The sequence below is a fragment of the Anser anser genome (assembly GCF_964211835.1).
Source record: "Anser anser genome assembly, chromosome: 2".
Taxonomy (NCBI): Eukaryota; Metazoa; Chordata; class Aves; order Anseriformes; family Anatidae; genus Anser; species Anser anser.
The window spans coordinates 155,643,300-155,660,597 of NC_139721.1; the positions used below are offsets into that span (position 1 = coordinate 155,643,300).

At 45.0% G+C, this 17,298-nt stretch overlaps 1 protein-coding gene across 7 annotated transcripts in view; it reads left to right on the plus strand.

Annotated features, from left to right (window-relative positions):
- The first annotated feature begins 218 nt into the window (after window positions 1-218).
- Window positions 219-17,298, plus strand: part of KMT2C (lysine methyltransferase 2C) — a 197,637-nt gene continuing 180,557 nt past the window's right edge. For 3 of the 7 annotated variants that reach the window (XM_083824640.1, XM_083824642.1, XM_083824643.1), the window contains exon 1: window positions 221-547. In XM_083824640.1, the coding sequence (XP_083680766.1) occupies window positions 375-547 (173 nt within the window). In that variant the 5' untranslated portion in view covers window positions 221-374. Of the gene's footprint in view, window positions 548-17,298 lie in introns of all 7 variants that reach the window. The other 4 variants (XM_083824638.1, XM_083824639.1, XM_083824637.1 and 1 more) reach the window with 2 other exon arrangements.

The window sequence follows — 17,298 nt, forward strand, 5'->3', positions numbered from 1 at the left end:
GCCGAGCCGGGGAGGGGGTGTTATTGTGTGCGAGACCCTTCCTTCCTCCGCGCTCTTTCTCTTCGCACCCCCCCCCCCCCCCCCGCCCGCCTCTCCCCGCTCCCTCCCTCCCTTCTCGCCCTCCCTTCCCCTCCTCCTCCTCCTCCTCCTCCTCCTCCTGCTGCTGCTGCTGCTGCTCTCCCCCATGCTGCTCCCCCTGCTACCTGTGCTGGTCGGCGGCGGCTGAGGCCAGCGATGCGAGGCGGAGGTGGAGGAGGCGGAGGTGAGGAGGAGAGGAGCCGCGGGAGCAGGAGGAGCATCGGGATCCCCATCACCATCCTCATCTTCATCCCCATCATCATCATCCATGTGTCTCTCTCGTCCTGCTGACTAGGATGTCAACGGAGGACAAGAGTCTGGTGGTGGCGGTGGTGGAGCCGCCTCAGCAGCAGCAACCCCCCGAGCCTGGAGCTCCCCCCCCAGCAGCAGCAGCAGCAGCCACAGACAAAAGACCTAGGGGCCGGCCTCGCAAAGATGGCGCTTCCCCTTTCCAGAGAGCCAGAAAGAAGTAAGTTCAGCGTGTGTGTGTGTGCGAGGCAGAGAGGGGCAGGGGGCAGGCGGCCAGGCGCAGGCAGAGCTGTCAGCAGAGACTCGCAGCTCGTCGCCCCCTCCCTCCTGCCCAATGCCATTTTGAGAAGGGCCCTTCTTTCTTCTCCTCCTCTCCCCTTTGCACTTTCCCCTCCTCCTCCTCCTCCTTTTTCACCTTTGTCTTCCTCCGCCCGTTTTCCCTTTTCACTTTTCTTCTACCGTCCCTATTTTCTTTCCCTCTTTCTTCGGAGTTTCCAGCTCTTCCCCCTTCTTCCTCCTTTCCCCCTTCCTTTGCACCTTCCCCCTTCCTCCTTTTCGGGCTCCCTTCTCCTCCAGGACTCTCCTTCCTTCAGCGTCGCCTGGATATCGGATATAATATCCCCTGCTCTCCACGGCAGCCCCTCGTCGCCTTCCAATTTTTTCCCCCTTTTGAGGGAAAAAAAAAAAAAAAAAGATGGTTCTTGCCCTAAGTGGCAGGCGATGGACCCCCCCCGGCACACACACACACACACAAAGTTGGGGCAGGACTTTGAGGCGCCCAGAGGCTGAGGGCGCCGCTCGGGGAGCTGTCAAGCGGCTGCCCTCGCGTAGAGGGGACAGCGGCGAAGCAGGGCAGACCCGGGGGGGAGCACAACGAGACTTTAGGGGGGGCTGCCTGCCCCTTTGCTGTGACAGCCTGCCCTTAATCGAGGGGACTTTCGGGGTGCTATGGCGCACGTTAGCCCCGCAGCGGCCGCCCCACAACGGCCGCCGCCGAGCGCCTCCGCTCCTCAGGGGGGCCCCCCGCTCCCCTCAGCCCCCGGCGGCTCCGAGCAAACTTGGGGGGGGGGGGGGAAGGGCTCGGAGACGGGGTTTTGGGGAGCCGGGGGTTGGGGAAGCGGGGTTTAGGGAAGCGGGGGAGGGTGCTGGGCCGCTGCTACGTGCTTGGTGCCGAGGGAAGGCCGGGCGGCAGGCTCCCTGAGGAGCCGCTCGGGGACCGGCCGAGCTGGCCCCGGCAGAGCCCAGGGCAGCAGTAACAGGACAAAGCCGGACGGGGACGTTCGGCCAAGGAACGGGGTTGGGAGCCACGCAGAAAAGTCAGTCCGTGGGGGACAGTCCGGGGGAGCCTCGGGGATTTAGAGCTGGCTTCCCTTTGTGTTCAAGGGCCGCTCTGGCCGGGTGCGTTGAGCCAGGTGAGCACCTCGCCCCGCGCTCAGCGCCTGCCCCAGGCCTCCCTCGCTGAATTTCACCCCGAATTTCCAAAACGCTAGGGAGGGAGCCTGCTGCGCAGGAAACACGCACCAGAGACGGTATTTTCCTCTGCAATAATTTGTTTTTACAGCTCCGTGTGGCGTAAATACTCCAGGACAGACCCGTCCGTAGGTTGGGTTGTATGGCGTTTTCCGTGTCGATGAAAGTTGCGCTTGAAAGATTCGAGCGTTCACCCCCTGGTTTTGGCGTTGGTGCGTTGCTTGCAGCTTTCTCTTCATAGTCTTCCGTGTTTGATACAAATTTTCTTAAAACCATAGCTGAAAGCAGTTGCCAAGCATATATACGCAGTAAAGTTATTAGGTTCATCAGCTTTATGCTTAGTTTTACATACTTTCGCTTTATTTCTACGTGTTGAAGCCAAGCCTTACACAGAAAACCTTGAGTGCTTTATTTTAGAAGTTGTTCTGGGAAGAAAAATGCAACTACCTTGGAAATGGACCGGTCTGTCCAAAAGGCAAAATAGCATTATCAGAGAAAACTGACATATCTTGTGTGCCAACTTGAGGCTGAGTGCATGCTCTTGACGAAAAGTGGGCTCTGAAGAGGTAATTCCTTTTTTCAGATAGGTTTTTGGTGTCGTGGGAATATTGTCAACTGGTTTTAGGAGGAAAGTAAATTTTCCTGTAAAAATATGTACTTCTGCAGACATGAGTACAAGCATCTGTGTAAGAAATAAAATTAGCTGAGACAAAAAGTTAAAATTAATCAGTACTGTTTTTTTTCTTTACGTTATGATTATTCCTTCCTGGTGTGGTGCTAAGCATGGCCGGTGTCCTTCTGTATCTTTATGGAAAATCTGTAATATTGGTAAAGGTGTTATAAGTCATAAATGCATTTGAAGCTAGGCTGTTATTAAAATACCAATTTTCCAACTTTTTCACAAAGTAGATACGGGTCTTATTGCATCAGTTCTGAGGAAAAACGGTTTTATATCATGTTTTACTCGTTACAAAATACTGATTAAAACTAGCTAAGCAAATGCAGAAATAAAATAAGTACAAATAATTTCTATTATTTTCATATGACTGCTTGGGCATGTCTTCCTTTTCACTCCTGTGTTTTCCAGTTGGGTTTACGTGCCTCATGTAAACCAGATAAAAGAGCATATGTCAGATCATTTTCTGTACTGTAATCACATGTCTAAATCACTATTAGCCAGTCAAATTGTTCAACTGCTTTATCCCATTATAGGAAATGTTCCACTGAATGTTCAGGCTAAGTGGAGTCTAAGTAATGATAAAACTAAGAGCCCTGCATTAAGACAGCATAGCTAAAAAAAAGAATAATTCCTCATGGAAGCCTCCATTAAAGAACAATACAATATTTGAGGATGCTGCAGGTTGGTGTTTTTCCTTCTCGAAGGCCATGTTTTTACGCAAATTTGATGAGTTTAAGTAGACAGATGGAAAACTGCTTTGAATCTGTTTCTGTGAGATACCAGGGATTCTTAACTCCTCACAGAACTAGGCTCGTACGTTAAGAGATCGTAGGGTTCTTCCAGTAGGGACGGTTCTCTGTGAGTCTTCGTCATTGTGCATTTTACTTGGTTATCCATAAAAATTCCAGCGGTGCTGGGGACGCAGGGATGTACAGGGAGCAGCTGAGGTTTCCTGTAGGTGATGATGGGCCAGGAATCGGTTTTGTTGTGGTGTCAGTGCCTGGAGAGTTCCTGGTGGTAGAGCACGGCACCAGGACGGCTTTTTGTCACCATTTGAAGGATACAGCTTTATGAATAACATTGTCAGGAGAGTTGATCTTGGGTGAACAGTTCATTTTTATTATTTATATTGTAATTGTGCCCAGAGGCCAGGGCACCATTGTACTACATACAGTACAAATGCATAAGCAAAGCTTGCTTCTGCGCAAACAATTTCTTAATTTAAATGTAAAGATAAGACAACATGTAAATGTTAGAAATGTATTGGGAAAGCACATGGGAGCTGTGAGAATGCTACGAGCGAAAGAACGTGCAGAAGTTCAAGTACCCTGGCTATCTCAGCATCGGTGAATGATTCATAGGCATCAGACTTGGAGGATACATTTAAAGGAGGGTAGCCTTGTCGCCCTGAGGATTTTCACAGATAACGTGTTTCCTGCCTCGAGTGCTAGACAAACACTCATATTTTCTTCCTTACATTTTGACAACGGGGTATTTGTATAGAGCAGAGGTACAAATTTAAGAGATAAAGCTAGAAGAGGGCATGCAGAGCCGTGAAATTGGGAGCAAGTAGGTTGTTCTTGACACGGTTCATAAGGAGGATGGAAGAACACAAAGAACTGTAATCAAGGCAATGAACGAGGACAATATTTTCGAAATACCAGCTTTCAAATGAATTTAAGGGTTGGCAAGAGTGTATTTACCAAAGACGAAAAAAAAAAAAAAAAGGAAGTTGCATCACCGAAGATACAAAATGATGTAGGAGAAAGAAAGGGGAATCCGGATGTTGCTGGTATTGCATAGGAGAAAATAGAAATAGTTAGGGACCATCTTATCTCATGACCTGAAGTCTTGGGAACTTAACTCCTGTACTTGGATTATTCCTCAGCTTCCAGGCTGTGGACATGAGTGGTAGAAATATGCTCAAAAAGAAGTTGCAGGGGAAGAGAATTGGATCAGTTTTGACTGTTGTCTTTGTGAGAATAGTTGGTTATTCATGACAGTGTATCAGAATAGCATTGTGCAGGTGCAGTAAACATCCTTGTAATCGATTTTCACTACTAGAGCTTTGTTAATCCATACAGGTCATAAGCAGCACAAACATTTGTCTTAACAAGAATTTAGTAGCAGAAGTCTCACTGACTCTGATCACGATAAGTTACCTTTCAAGTCAGTACCTGTGTTCATTTTAAGTAGTATTTTCAGCATCCGTCAGGCTTCTGATCCATGTTAAAAATTTTGCAAATGTGTGTTGTTTACACCAGCATAGGATAAGGATTTCAAAAAGCTTGAAACTTGTCTACTGAAAACTTTGTGCGTTTATTTTTAAGCATCTATGACTTAATTTTCATCGTAGTTATTCATTACTTACTTTGGCCGGCGTGAGCTGCAGTAGGTTTTCAAAGGCCATGGATTTCACACACGCAGATAGTTTTGAGGAAACGTAAGCGTGGTGTTTTTGCCAGGAAATGATTATTTAAGATTTTTTATCGTTACTTTCGCTGGATTTGTATTAGGGTAGGCCAATATTTAAAGATATCTACGCTCATTTGAGAAGAACCTTGACGTGTCGGATGTCTTCTCTCTACAGCTCAGCTGTGTTCATCGCACACCTTCCCTGTGATGCTTATTTGTAGCTTTACTGTCCTGCCTTGTTCTCATTTCAAAATTTAATGTTTCTAAATGCGAAATATATATTGTCCTGTGCAATTAACATGTTCCTAAATAAGTATGCACGGTTAGGGCAAGTAGTTACTGCCCACCGTGGAACGACTGAAGCCTTTCAGTGGCTGGGCTGCGTCCTGTTGTTTGGGCGAGGGTTAAGGTGTTACAGCAAACGTTGGCCTCTGCTTCTGCCTGTAGAAGCCACCTATCAAAACGCTTGGGCCAGAAGCCAGAAGGGGTGTGCGTGTGTGTGCGTGTTCACATGGTGGGAAGAGCTGGGGCGCTGGGACAAGCTCCACTATCAGGATGTGACACTGGCTGCTGGAAGGCACCTCTAGGCCGGCGTGGAAGGGGACTGGCGACACGCAGCAGGGTCCCATGGGAGCGCTGGGCTGTTTTCTACCACAGCCCCCCCTGTGCCTCCATCGGCCGAGGAATTCCCGCTACCAAGCAGAGCCCTTACTGTCAGGTGTTGCTCTTGCACAGGAGCCTGGCTTAAACAGCTCTTAATTCCGTTTTCCTCGGGAGCTTCTGGTAGGTGATGTCGGTACGGATCTTCTGGTGTGCAGTTCCCGGGGGGACTTCAGTGAGGGATGGCAGTGGGAGTTGTTGGACACGCTGGGTTTTACAGAACTGCTTTGCGACGTTGTTAAAATGTTGATTTTAGTGAACTGGTGTCTTCAGATGTTTCTAAAGGGTGAGTTTAGGCTTAATGTTGGAAATGGATCGTTTTCTATAACCTCAGCCCGTAGGTTTCACAGTTTGATACAGACCACGCTTGCAAATGCAGGTTGCTTTGAAGATTTTTTTTTGACTTTGTAATTTTCAATTCCCGCGGTTAGGTTGTTAATGTTTGTGTTTGATAACCCACTGAACTTGGGTGGCACTTTTCAAGAAAGGACCTCCAAGAGCTATCAGACAGGATTACGACAGCTCAAGTATCATGACACTGTGAAATCGCAGGGTATTATGTATATTGGCTGTAAGTGCTGCCTTTGCAGAGGTAGGAATAAGAACCCAGTCTCTCAGTTCCCAAACTCTGGTCCATCTACCCACAGCACTTCATCCTATATTCAGCGAGAGCTAGCTTCAAAAACAAATCATTTGGAGGGGGGCTTTGCTTGTGGATGCTATTTTTTTTCTTATTATTAGCGTGTTCAACTCCTGCTAACTTCATGCCCTTGTTCTTTCTCAAGTAATTGAAATGGACGTTTCTGTTCTTTGCTGCCATTTGAGCTGAGGGGTGGTTTTCCAAGGCAGTTGGCTTGCCCAGAGTAGCTGGAGCTGCTTTTTCACTCGTAGGCTCGGTTGTCCCACGACAGTGTTGGAGGGGTAGCAAGGCTGTGTATGATGAGGGAAAATACAAGTTCCTTATCTACCACAACGGGTCACACCCCTGTGTTGGTGTACACCAGTGCTGTGGCTTTACCTTTTTAAGAAGTGTTGTCCTGGGTACGCTAAAATGTTGTGAAATGCTAACCAGTTAAGCTACTAGTAATTCCAAAAATATTGAAAGCTTTTCTCCTTTCTGTGCTTAATATGTTTGATCACCGATTCATACAGTTTGCATGATTCATATAGCTTGGATAACTACAGATGTGCAAGATGTTATTGTAGCAAATCCTGCTTGCTAGTGAAACAACTTGAATTCATTTTCATTTTTATTTTTTTTACTGTTCTGTGCTGGAAGGCTGGCCCTAAATATTCCCACTCATGCCATCCCTCGGTTCCTCAGATGGGGTATTCAAAACAAGTTTGGGCACTTGCTTCACGAGCTACGTTCAGTAATTTCTCCTAGTAGCATTAGTGCTTTCATTCTTTCAAGTCAGGTAAAGTAGGAATAAAAACCTTAAAATCTAGAATATCCTTTACTTGGAGAAACAGAGGCAGGGAGCGCGTGGAGTGCATCAGGTGGTTATTTTCCCCAAGCACCATAAATCTTGAGCTGGTTCTGGCAGCGAAAAGAAGCAGCTCTCCTGCCCTCCCTCTGCTACCAGCTGTTTGTTCTCTCCCTTGTGCTGACCCAGGCATTTGTGTAGCCATGTGGTGAACTGCATTGGGAAATTGATCCGGGTTAAAACTAACCTGGCAGAGAAACGTGTTTGCGATAGCCGAAGGGAGGAGGCCAGAGCAAGCAGCCAGGGTGCGGAGAGGCAGAGCTGACGTCCCTCGGTAGCGCTGCCAGCTTCACGTGGCTGCGAAGCCGGAGCCTCGGTCCTCTGAGACGTGAGGGCTTGGGTGGTTTTCTTTTGGCTGGCTCTGGTGAATTGTTCAATGCAGGAGATCCTGGAGGAGATTGGGAGAGGTTTTTACAGCCTGTAGTCATGTTATGCATGCCGGTGAGTTGTTTAAAAAAGTGCTGTTGAGAGGGTTCTTCAGAGCATTTAGACAGGTGAGTTGTGCTGATCTAACTCGCTCTGGCCCCAAACAAGCCTATCTGTCGGCATTGATTAGATAAGGAACTTTGTTTCTCGCTTTGATCCTCTGAATTATTCTTAAGTTCCTAAAAATTTCCTAAAATAATAGTATAAATATGCCAAAAATAATAGTAAAGTAAAACGTTTTAGGTTAGTAAGTAATTTCTGGCATTCTGGAAGCTCCTTCCTAAAATATTTCAATAGATGGGCATTATAACAAAATAACACTAGATACAGCTCCTTCCAGAATATTCTTCCCTTTCATCTTTTTGGACTTATTTTTATTAAATCACGCGTGTAGCAAACCCTATTGCCAGCCATTCCAGTATAGATATATAATTACTAATTTGCAGTGCTATATTTATCAACATTTTAATTGTTGCTCTTGAAGAAACTGCTAGAAATCCTGTCAAACCAGGATATTCTCCCTTAAACTGAAGGCTTTTTTTCTCTTCTGCTACGTCACTGCTGACAACAAATTCTTGCCAGAAATAGTTGTAAGTAGGTTATCGGAAAAAAAATCCGCTTCAGGAAAATTTACCAATTTTTGCCTTTGTCCTCAGAGCATGCGCAGCTGAAGGAAGTGCAGTAAGACAAGATGGCACGGTAAGAAGGGAGGTTGGTAGTGAAGGTGTGCTCCAAATGTGCAGTCTCTGCTGCTAAACACTAAGGGTGTCTTACGGGACTGTTTCAGAGTACCATCTGGAAGTCCCAGCTAACCCCAAGTGACTGCTGGAGCAGCCCAAGGTTCGTGGGACTTGGGCTGTTCAGGTGACGACGCCTACCCTCCTGCCTCCGTCTGACAACCGTGACTGCGGGCGGTGCTCAAAATCAAAGCTTTCTCTTAAAAACATGATAGGCTGGCTCCATAGCGCGTCTCAAGAAAGGTGGGAACTACGTTGTATTAAAGTCTGGGAGATTTCAGTAGTAAGTGATTCCATCAGTGCTTCAGATTTTTTTTTCTGAAGTGTGGAGTTGAGAAGCACAATGAAATCTTTAAAAATGAATATTTAGTTCTGCTATATTGCCACAGCCAAATGAAATTATGGCCAAAAAAGACTTCAGGCGGATCTTGCTCATGCTTCTGTGTGGTGTGTTGGTACCACTTCTGACAAATGATGCTCCCTCCCTCTTGGTTTTGAAGCATTTGTTGGATGCAATTCCAATGCATCCCTAGGCAATTAGTTTCAGTAACTCATTTTCCAAAATATAAAATAAATATTCTTTACTGTTTGGGAAGCCGGTTTTGTCTTGTACTGGTCACAGTCATGACTTCCCACAGTTGATGTGGAGAACAATTTTATAATAAACTTTTATTTACTGGGAGGTTGTCTCCTTTGTTTGGCACTGAACAAGCTAAACTTCCCAATATATTTTAGGATAAGATTTGCCTTCACTGATTGCAGCACCATAATGCTGACTTGCATGATATATCCTTCCAAAATTTGCTCATCTTTATGAAGTTTCAGTTGGCTGAAATGACCCGTTTTTTCCATTTATCAGAATGACTCTTTGTAAGATCTTGTCCCCTCAAACGTTCATAACCCCTGCCTCAGCCATGTACCATACGGACCTCTTCCAAATCTGCTTCTTCATGCAGATTCTCGGCTTCCTTGAAATTTTCTTCAGTCTTAATTGAAAATAATTTGCAAATAAATACCTTTTGATGCTCTAGCTCGTTGTTGTCCACCTGTCTTAGGGCACTTTCACCAGGACTCTATCATCAAAGATAATCACTGACGGTTTAGAGATGGCTTCTATTCGCTTCAGAAGCGGAGTGTGAATTTCTTCCAGTCCTTCTGCCTGGAATTTCCCTGATTATTGAGCCTAAGAACACAATCTATTTCTAGTACTAGGTATAGTAAATCTGTTCTGCGGAGGTTGAAATGCAGAGAACAGCATTTGCTTCTGTTTTGTTACCCGTTTGTTCTACGTACTGACTTTTTTTGTCTTTATCCTTACTTCTAAAATGTTTTTGAAACTTTGTTTGCCTTTCATATTGCACAGTGGTAATAATGCATGCTGTGCTTTCATCTCTTCCGATTTTTATCCCTGACGGTTTATGCTGTTCCTTTGTACTCATTAAAATGCCCTTGTTTCCATTCCTAATATGATTTTTCAGTTTCAGACCCTTATTACTGGCTGCTTTTGATGCACCCTGTATTCATACTACATTTCCTATCTTTCCCCTGAGCTGGAATACTTTGCTATCGTGTGTATTCCAGTACAATAACTGCCAGCCCTCCTTTAAATTGCATTCTCGTGAGATTCTCGCAACAAGTTCAAAGAGTTGGTTGAAATTTGCTTTTCTTACTCCATTTAATTGAAGATAAAAATTTCTTCTCCTTTTTCTCCAGCTCTCATTTTCCCCTTTCCTTGGCACAGCGAGCGCTTCTCGTTACCACTTCCAGCCAAATCTCTGTACACGTTCAGCTTTTTAAGATGGAGCCCGCCCTAATAGAGTGAAGTGTGAAATAACTGCTCTTCTGGCGCCCTTGACTTTGTGAAGCAGTTGTCCTCAACGTTTCTCACAAACTTGCTGGGCTGTTTGCTCGGTTATTTTGGTTTCCATCAGACACTTGGACGATTTAGGCCTCCTCTTACCCTCCGGTTATGAAAAGCTTTGAAAGCTTCTGCGAGTTGCTTAAGAAGCGATCGCCCCCTCGTTTGGTCAGTGGAGCAGTTTCTCTCTCCTTGCCTTTTCAGTTCCTTATTCCCTAGTTCCCATTCTCTGTTGCTTAGGGTTTTGTTTCTGCTCCTACATTTTTCCTCTTCCTCCTGTGTTGTTTTTTTTTTTTTTTTTCCCTTTTTGTAATAAAAGCGGATGATTGTGTTGTGTGTTTTTTCTCACCGCGGCCCACTGACGTGCAGGAGAGTAGGACTTGCTCAGGAACGGATGGGATGCTTTCATTGTGGAGAAGGGCTTGTGAAGGGGAATTTTGAAATTGAAAAAGAAGATGACAGAAATGTTAAAATTTCTTTAAGTCTTGCAGCTTATGCTTCTGGCTACTTCTCAGTTACGCTTGCTCTTTGTAGGTGAGCGCAATGCTTGCAGCTAGGAGCAGTGCCCTGACACCTGAAGCACCCCACGTCTTTACGGCAGCCGTGCCTGTGCTTGTAAGCAAAAAGAGGCAACGCTTTGGGACACCGCAGCACCATCGTCTCTGCTGCTAGGTTATGGCCGTTGTCACTAGTTCCATTTTGACCTGGACCTGCCAGCACCTCCCAAACAGCTCTCCGGGCTGGCCCAGGAGCTCGTGCGGGCCATGCCCTGCTTTCAGTCCCACTGACAGGTGGCTGCTTTGTTTTGGGGGCTGACAATTTGATGGCGTGGATGTAGGCTGTCGTGCGCTGCTTGGTCTCAAGGCCAACGCTCCCAGCTCTGCTTAATTTAGTAGAATAATGATAACCGGTATTTTTCTAGAAGGAATTCAGCGAAACTGACACAATTCTCATCAGTTTTACTTTCAGCCTCCTGGGCATACGCTGCCACAGTTAATGTTCTCTAACCCATAGGGATGTAAGTTTAGGGAGAACAGCTCACAGCAGAATTGCTCTGGAGGGAGCAGGGGAGATGGGATGTAGGAGCCACAAGGCTCTGAGAAATGCTTGCTTTCGGTGCTTCTTCGGGCTCCTGACACGCAATTTGTCCTGGTTCATATTTTGCATAATTAACCTTGCGTCAGGCATCCTGATGGAGATTTATACAAAGGCAAGTGCAAAACAGATTCAGCGGGAATTCCAGTTTATTTTCCTGCCTGTGTCTTCCAGAAACCCTTTAGAACAGAACTGGGCCCAGAAACGAGGCGGGAGAGGTGGGGGGGGCGGGACATAGCTCAGGAAATGAGTGACCTGTAAGCAAGATTATTTCAAGAAATTATTTCCCTAAGGTCTTCCATCCAGCAGCAGCAGCGAGGGTTGCCTCACGGCTGGCTGTTCTGTCGCCTCTTTTTGTAGTGGGATGGGAGAGCATTCTTTGTCCTGTCGTGTGGGGCGCACAGCTTGGAGGTAACATCCTTTCTGTTTCAAAGGTGTCTGTTGGTAAAGAATAAATACAAAAACTTGGTAAACTGACGCAAATATTTTGTGTACTCTGCACGTGGCCTTCTCAGATAAGGGCACGGTGGTGGAACAGAGCAGGGGAGGTGCAGCTGGTTGTGTTCCTGCCTTATGGACAAGCCGGGAACCTCGATCTCCAGGCTCATTAACCAGACATCGTTATTGGGGTTAAATTACCGGTAACATAAATAAATGTTGTCTTAAGGATACTTTCAGTATACTTCTTTTGTCAATTATTGTGTCTTTTTTACTTTATTTGCACTAGACTTGGTCTTGATAGGTGGAAGGAATCTGGGTTTTAAATTGTCAGCTTGACCATGCTGTTCTCAAGGATTTTTTAGACCAAGGATTCATGTGATATGCGACAGTTTCTTGTCTATACTTAGTTAACATGCCCACGCTTAAAAAAAAAAAAAAACAAAACAAAAAGTCAAATCATAATTGTCGTGGACATGTATGAACTTGTTGGGGTGAAGCTCGGGCTCTCAGCTATCCCCCATCTCCTAAGGTGCAGTTTTCCAGGTTTGACTAGAATTTGGAAAAATACCGTGATAGATTTTTGTTAGTTGGTTTTTATCTAAAGTCTGTGAAGTTTTGTTGTTGTTGTTTGTTTTCTTTTTTTTTTCTTTTTTTTTTTTCTTAGGGTGTAGCCTTAACTGAACTTGGGGAATACACAGCTGCGTGGATGTGACCCTACCGCGCGGTGCGGCAGTATTTTCCACCCCAGCTATTAGTAATGGGCCTTGGGGACAGGGCAGAGACTGAACTCTAGTCCCATAGTCATGTCACCTCGGTTTCTTTTTCGGCAGTTTTGTGATGGTCTAGTTTCTAGCTGGATATTTTTCTTTTGAAACTTGAAAAGAATAACGATATTTATTTTACTGCTCTAAAGGAGCTTGCTAATGAATAGTAGGAAGTGTACTTAAATAGCTTGAATTCTGTTGAAGTCTCCGTGCTTAGTCAGAAGAGAGAACCGGGCACCTCTGAAATGCAATGCAGAAGGACTCAGTAAGGTCTGAGCAGGCGGTTTGTTAGAGCCTCCGCATAGGAAACCCCTAGACAAAGAGATTTAGCTGTGATTTGGGCCATCTGACTATCACCCTAATGCCCCGATGGCTGTTGTCTGTGCTTGGTTTGGGGCATAAGTTAATTTCAGATGGGGTCCCACCATCACATTTTAGCACTGGGTGTAATTACAGAGCTATGCAAACAACTAATTGAAGGTGAAAAATATTTGCAAACCATTTTGGGAACTGACTCTGAGCTGCTTTGAGCAGGAGGATGGGCTAGATGACTTTCTGAGGTCTCTTCCAACCTGAGATACCCTATGATCTGATTCTGTGGCCGTCCCTTTTAATGGTCCTGCCCATTGCTTGTCATATCCATTGCTTTTACACAGTAAAGTATAATAACCTTAATTTTGTAGAAGGTGTTTTCCTGTCTGATTTCTTGAAAGAAAGCAGTTCACCATATCTCTTTGTTTCATTTTCTGCATTCCTTATTCCCTGTCACCTGGTAGTTGCTTTATCTATTAATCTGTCTGATTCCACATACACTAAATCAGTGATTGCTTGCCAGCATTATTTTTTTTTTTAAAGGGCATTTTAAGAATTATCTGGTAGAAAAGGGTAGGGCAGATTGGGTTACTTTGAAGATTTTGTCAGAGTTTTTATTCTGACATCCAGTTTTGTCCTGCTAGAAGTGAACAACTCGCTATTAGCGATGAGTCATTTTCTAATAGTTTAGGTATTGCCTTTTTTCTACCTCTTACTGACTTCTTTTCAGCTTGTGGTCTGCTCGTCTACATTGGTTTTCAGTTCTTTCTGAATTCATTTGCTCTTGCCTTTATTTCCGTTTCTGGTAAGCAGACTACATTATCATTTCGGTTACGCAGCAGGCTTGAACCATAGCAGCACTTGGTAGCAGTGTTAAGTGACACAGATCACGGCGCTCCTGTCCCTTCTGCAGTGTTTCTGCCCAGAAGCACCACATGCCATGCTCCTTCAACAGCAGGTAGCATAGTTCTGCTGGGAAACTGAAGGAGCGAGTAAGGACATTTGAGATCTGTCGAAAATTTGAAGGCCTGTATTTCTCATTTCAAAAACAGCTTCTCAGAAACGTTTCTTAATCTGATAGGGTGTATCCTTCTCCATTGATATCTCTGTTTACGTTTGCTAGTGGACAAGAGCTGGTGAGGCTTGGTGAGCTCAGGCTACGCTGAGCTGGCTGTGCCGATGCTCTTTCAGAAGATAGCAGCCACACAGAGGTGAAAGGGTGCTCTTCGGCTTGTTGGTTGGTGTTCGTACTTCAATTTCACGTTCGTCACTGAATTAAGTGTGCTGGTTCTGTGTGGTGCTCTGCCACCTTAGTTGCAAGGATGATAACCTTAGGCCAAAGCATGGAAAGACAACGAGAGAAAGATACCTGAAGCCTTTTCAGCAGTATTTGTCAAAACTTGTCTGTCAAAGCCCCAAGGACAGACCAAATTTGATGCCTTCTATTGGGAAATTTCAATTACCTAACTTACGTTACAGTTCCAATTTTATTTACGAATAGCAGGCTTGCTAGATAGGACATCCTGGATGTACTGGCTTTAAATCAGATTTATTTAATATTGTATGTAGTTAACACATGAAATACATTTCTTGACCATACAACATGCTGTTAACCTGTCTCAGGTCCAGATACAGTCTGGTTTCATGCCCATAGGAAGGTGGAGCAGGGAAGAGGAAAGAATACAGTTTGGCACCTCTTTTTTTCTTTTTTTTCTTTTTTTCCTTTTTGAAATGGAGTCTATCTCCAGAGTCTGTCATAGTACAGATTAGAAACTGAGAGCTTCCAAAACCTTTCAAATGCAATAAAAAAAAAAGAAGTTAAACTACACTTGTCTAATCTGTGCTTTGGCATGAAAAGTAGAAGTAACAGAGAAACTGTATTCGCGGAAGAAGGCTGGTTCAAGCCGATTTGTAGCATGAAAGCGTAAAAGAGCGCTGGAAGGTAAATTGCCTTTACATTTGAGAAGGATTGCCTGGCTAAGGAAAATATTCGAGTTGCCTTTTCTGCTTGTTGTCTTTTTGTAGTTAGATCCTTCTGGCTTAATCTCAAGTCGTTGTTGTGATTTTATTGTATTGCTACTAGAAACCCAGTGAAGTAAAAGATCTAGAAAGAGCAGGTCCACAGAAGTTAAGAAAAAACAAACATAAAAATGACAAACACTATTTTGTGCTTCTTATATTTTCATCTTTGTGTCTTAAAATTAAAGAAGAACCAAATCAAATTAGTGACCTAGTAGTTATTGTAACCAACCAAAGAACTGTCATGAGGCCCACCTCTCCTACTTATACTGCATTTGAAATTTGGATTGGAATATATTGGACGTGGTGCCATATCTGTGTGTGAATTTCTCATGGTTACTGTGAAAATCATTCTCCAAAAGTTAGGAATTGTAAATAATAAACAGATAAGGCATGCTCTGCTAAATATGTCGTGATTAACTCAAGAGAGTTGAATCCTTGAGTTAATCAGTTTGAGCTTGGAAGAAAACAGTCCAACATATGCATAGACATAAGTTTTTATCTTAATCATTAAATCCATAGCTTCTGTTGCTTAAAAAAAAGTCTGTCTCTGGAGAGCTGACTGATCCCACTTCTCCATGTACATTTTCTTGGCAGAAGTCTTGGCTTAAGCAGTTTGTGCCTTGCCACGGTGGTGACACGCATTTGGGGAGACTTGTGAATCGGGGCAGGGAGCTGAAGCAGGCGGAGTCGCTTTGCCTTTTTTTTTTCGGTGTCCTGCCCCATCCCTTCTTGCTGGGTTCCCCTGTGGCCAGGTCAGCCCTGTCGTCTGGTTCGCAGGCTGACCAACCTGCAGCCGAGCCGCCACGGTTTAGAGGCTGGGATAAAGGGCCACGGGGTGGGATCAGCTTCGATTAGAAGCGCTGCCAAATGCGAAACCCTACCCCGAGCTGTTCCTTTAGCTCTCTGTATGATCCTGTGGAAGGCAACGCAGGGGCGGTTTGTATGGCAAGGTAGTGATGAGTCAGCACGGCTGGCGTTGGATCGCGTCTAATTCTGTTGTACCAAAAATTATGGTTTTGACCTTTCGAAGATTTTTCTGGCAATTAATGTGTGCTTTTACAGTAAAAGACCTAAATCTCACGTCTTCAATGCGAGATTAAATGCAGTTTGGCGTTTGAAGCTCTCAGGAAGAACAAGGCCAGCTAATACAACTTCGTACCTGTTAGCTTGGGCTGCAGGAACGGTAGGGAAAAGTACTGGGAGTAATTTGTTGTTATTACTTTAACCAGCTGTTATTAAATTGCAACTTGTCTTGTTTGTGCTAACGTTCCTATCAGGTAAATGTTAAAACATGCGCTTTTTTACAGACTAACGTGTTTGAAAACGTTGATAAACTTAAGCTACAGCAGCACAAACAGTTTGAATGTGAACTTAGGGCATGTCAAGATGCAGGTGGTGTCATCTTGGAAGTGAGGTACTGCACCTGTGTCCTAGGGGAAGTTCATATAAATTATTAGGGGATGGCTGGCGTTGGTGCTCTAACCTCGCTTGACTGTTCCGTGTGGACACGGCGACTCGTTTTATTTAATATGATTTGGGAAATGCACAGCTTCTGTCCATTGTTGGGAGTGAAGAGGTTTCAGGGTAGTTTATTTTTGTTAATCTCAACGTGACTGGATAGAGAAGTGCTTGAACTTACAGAGATCTGTGTCCGACAGGGGCTCGTCCTGCTTAAACCTAGAGGACTCCCAGTGCTACAGGGAGCAGGCTCGCGGAGGAGTGGGAGCGGCTTCGCCACTCACCACTTGTTGGTTGAACCAAAATACCTGTCCCTTACAGCAAAATAAAATAAGGACATTTACCATCGCAGCTAAGGCTCAGACTAACACGTTTAACCTTCTCGTTGCAGCAGAGAGCGCTGACACGCCTGGTTTCTGGAGATGTGCTGCCAGTGGTGGCTTGATGGCTCTGTCCGTACCTGTACAAAGAGGGCACGGCACGAGGGCTCTTGTACAATAGACTTGTTGTAAACACAGGGAGGTTTTTTTCTTCTTTTTTTAAATGTGAGTACTTTCCTTTTAAAATTTTATCTTAATCTCTGGAGAATTGGTTTGATAAAAACTTTCCTGTAGGCCAGGCACCTGCAGAGCGTTTCGTTGGAAATGGAGCGATAGGCAGTGCCAGGGCAGGTCTCGTTGGGTGGGTGCAGGCTTTGGGGTTCATTTTGTTCAGTTGCAGAGCTGAAACGATCTTTTTTTTCTTCCTAAGTGCGTTTAGTGAGAATTCCTCTTGACAGGACTAATAAGGGAAGACGGGACGGGACGCCTTTGGTGCCCACAGAGGAAGGCTGCCCCTGCCTGCGGATGTTGCAGCTCAGTGTAACTCCAAAAAAAACCAACTAAAGTCAGATGAGCAAGAAAAAAGGCGTAATTCTAGCGCTATTTTTGTTGTTCAGATAAGTCAGGGTAGTGCTGTCGTGTCGCTGTCCTGCAGATGTCTGAGCTTTAAACAAATTTGAAGCAAACTTGTCTAAGACTGACAGACCCAAAGCAGCGCGCAGCAGCTGCTCCGAGTCCGGTGCGGAGGGGAGTTGAACAAAGGTACGAGTGCGATTGGCAAGGCGATGGGTTTGCGAGTGTCCATCAGTGGGAGCGAAACGAGAGTT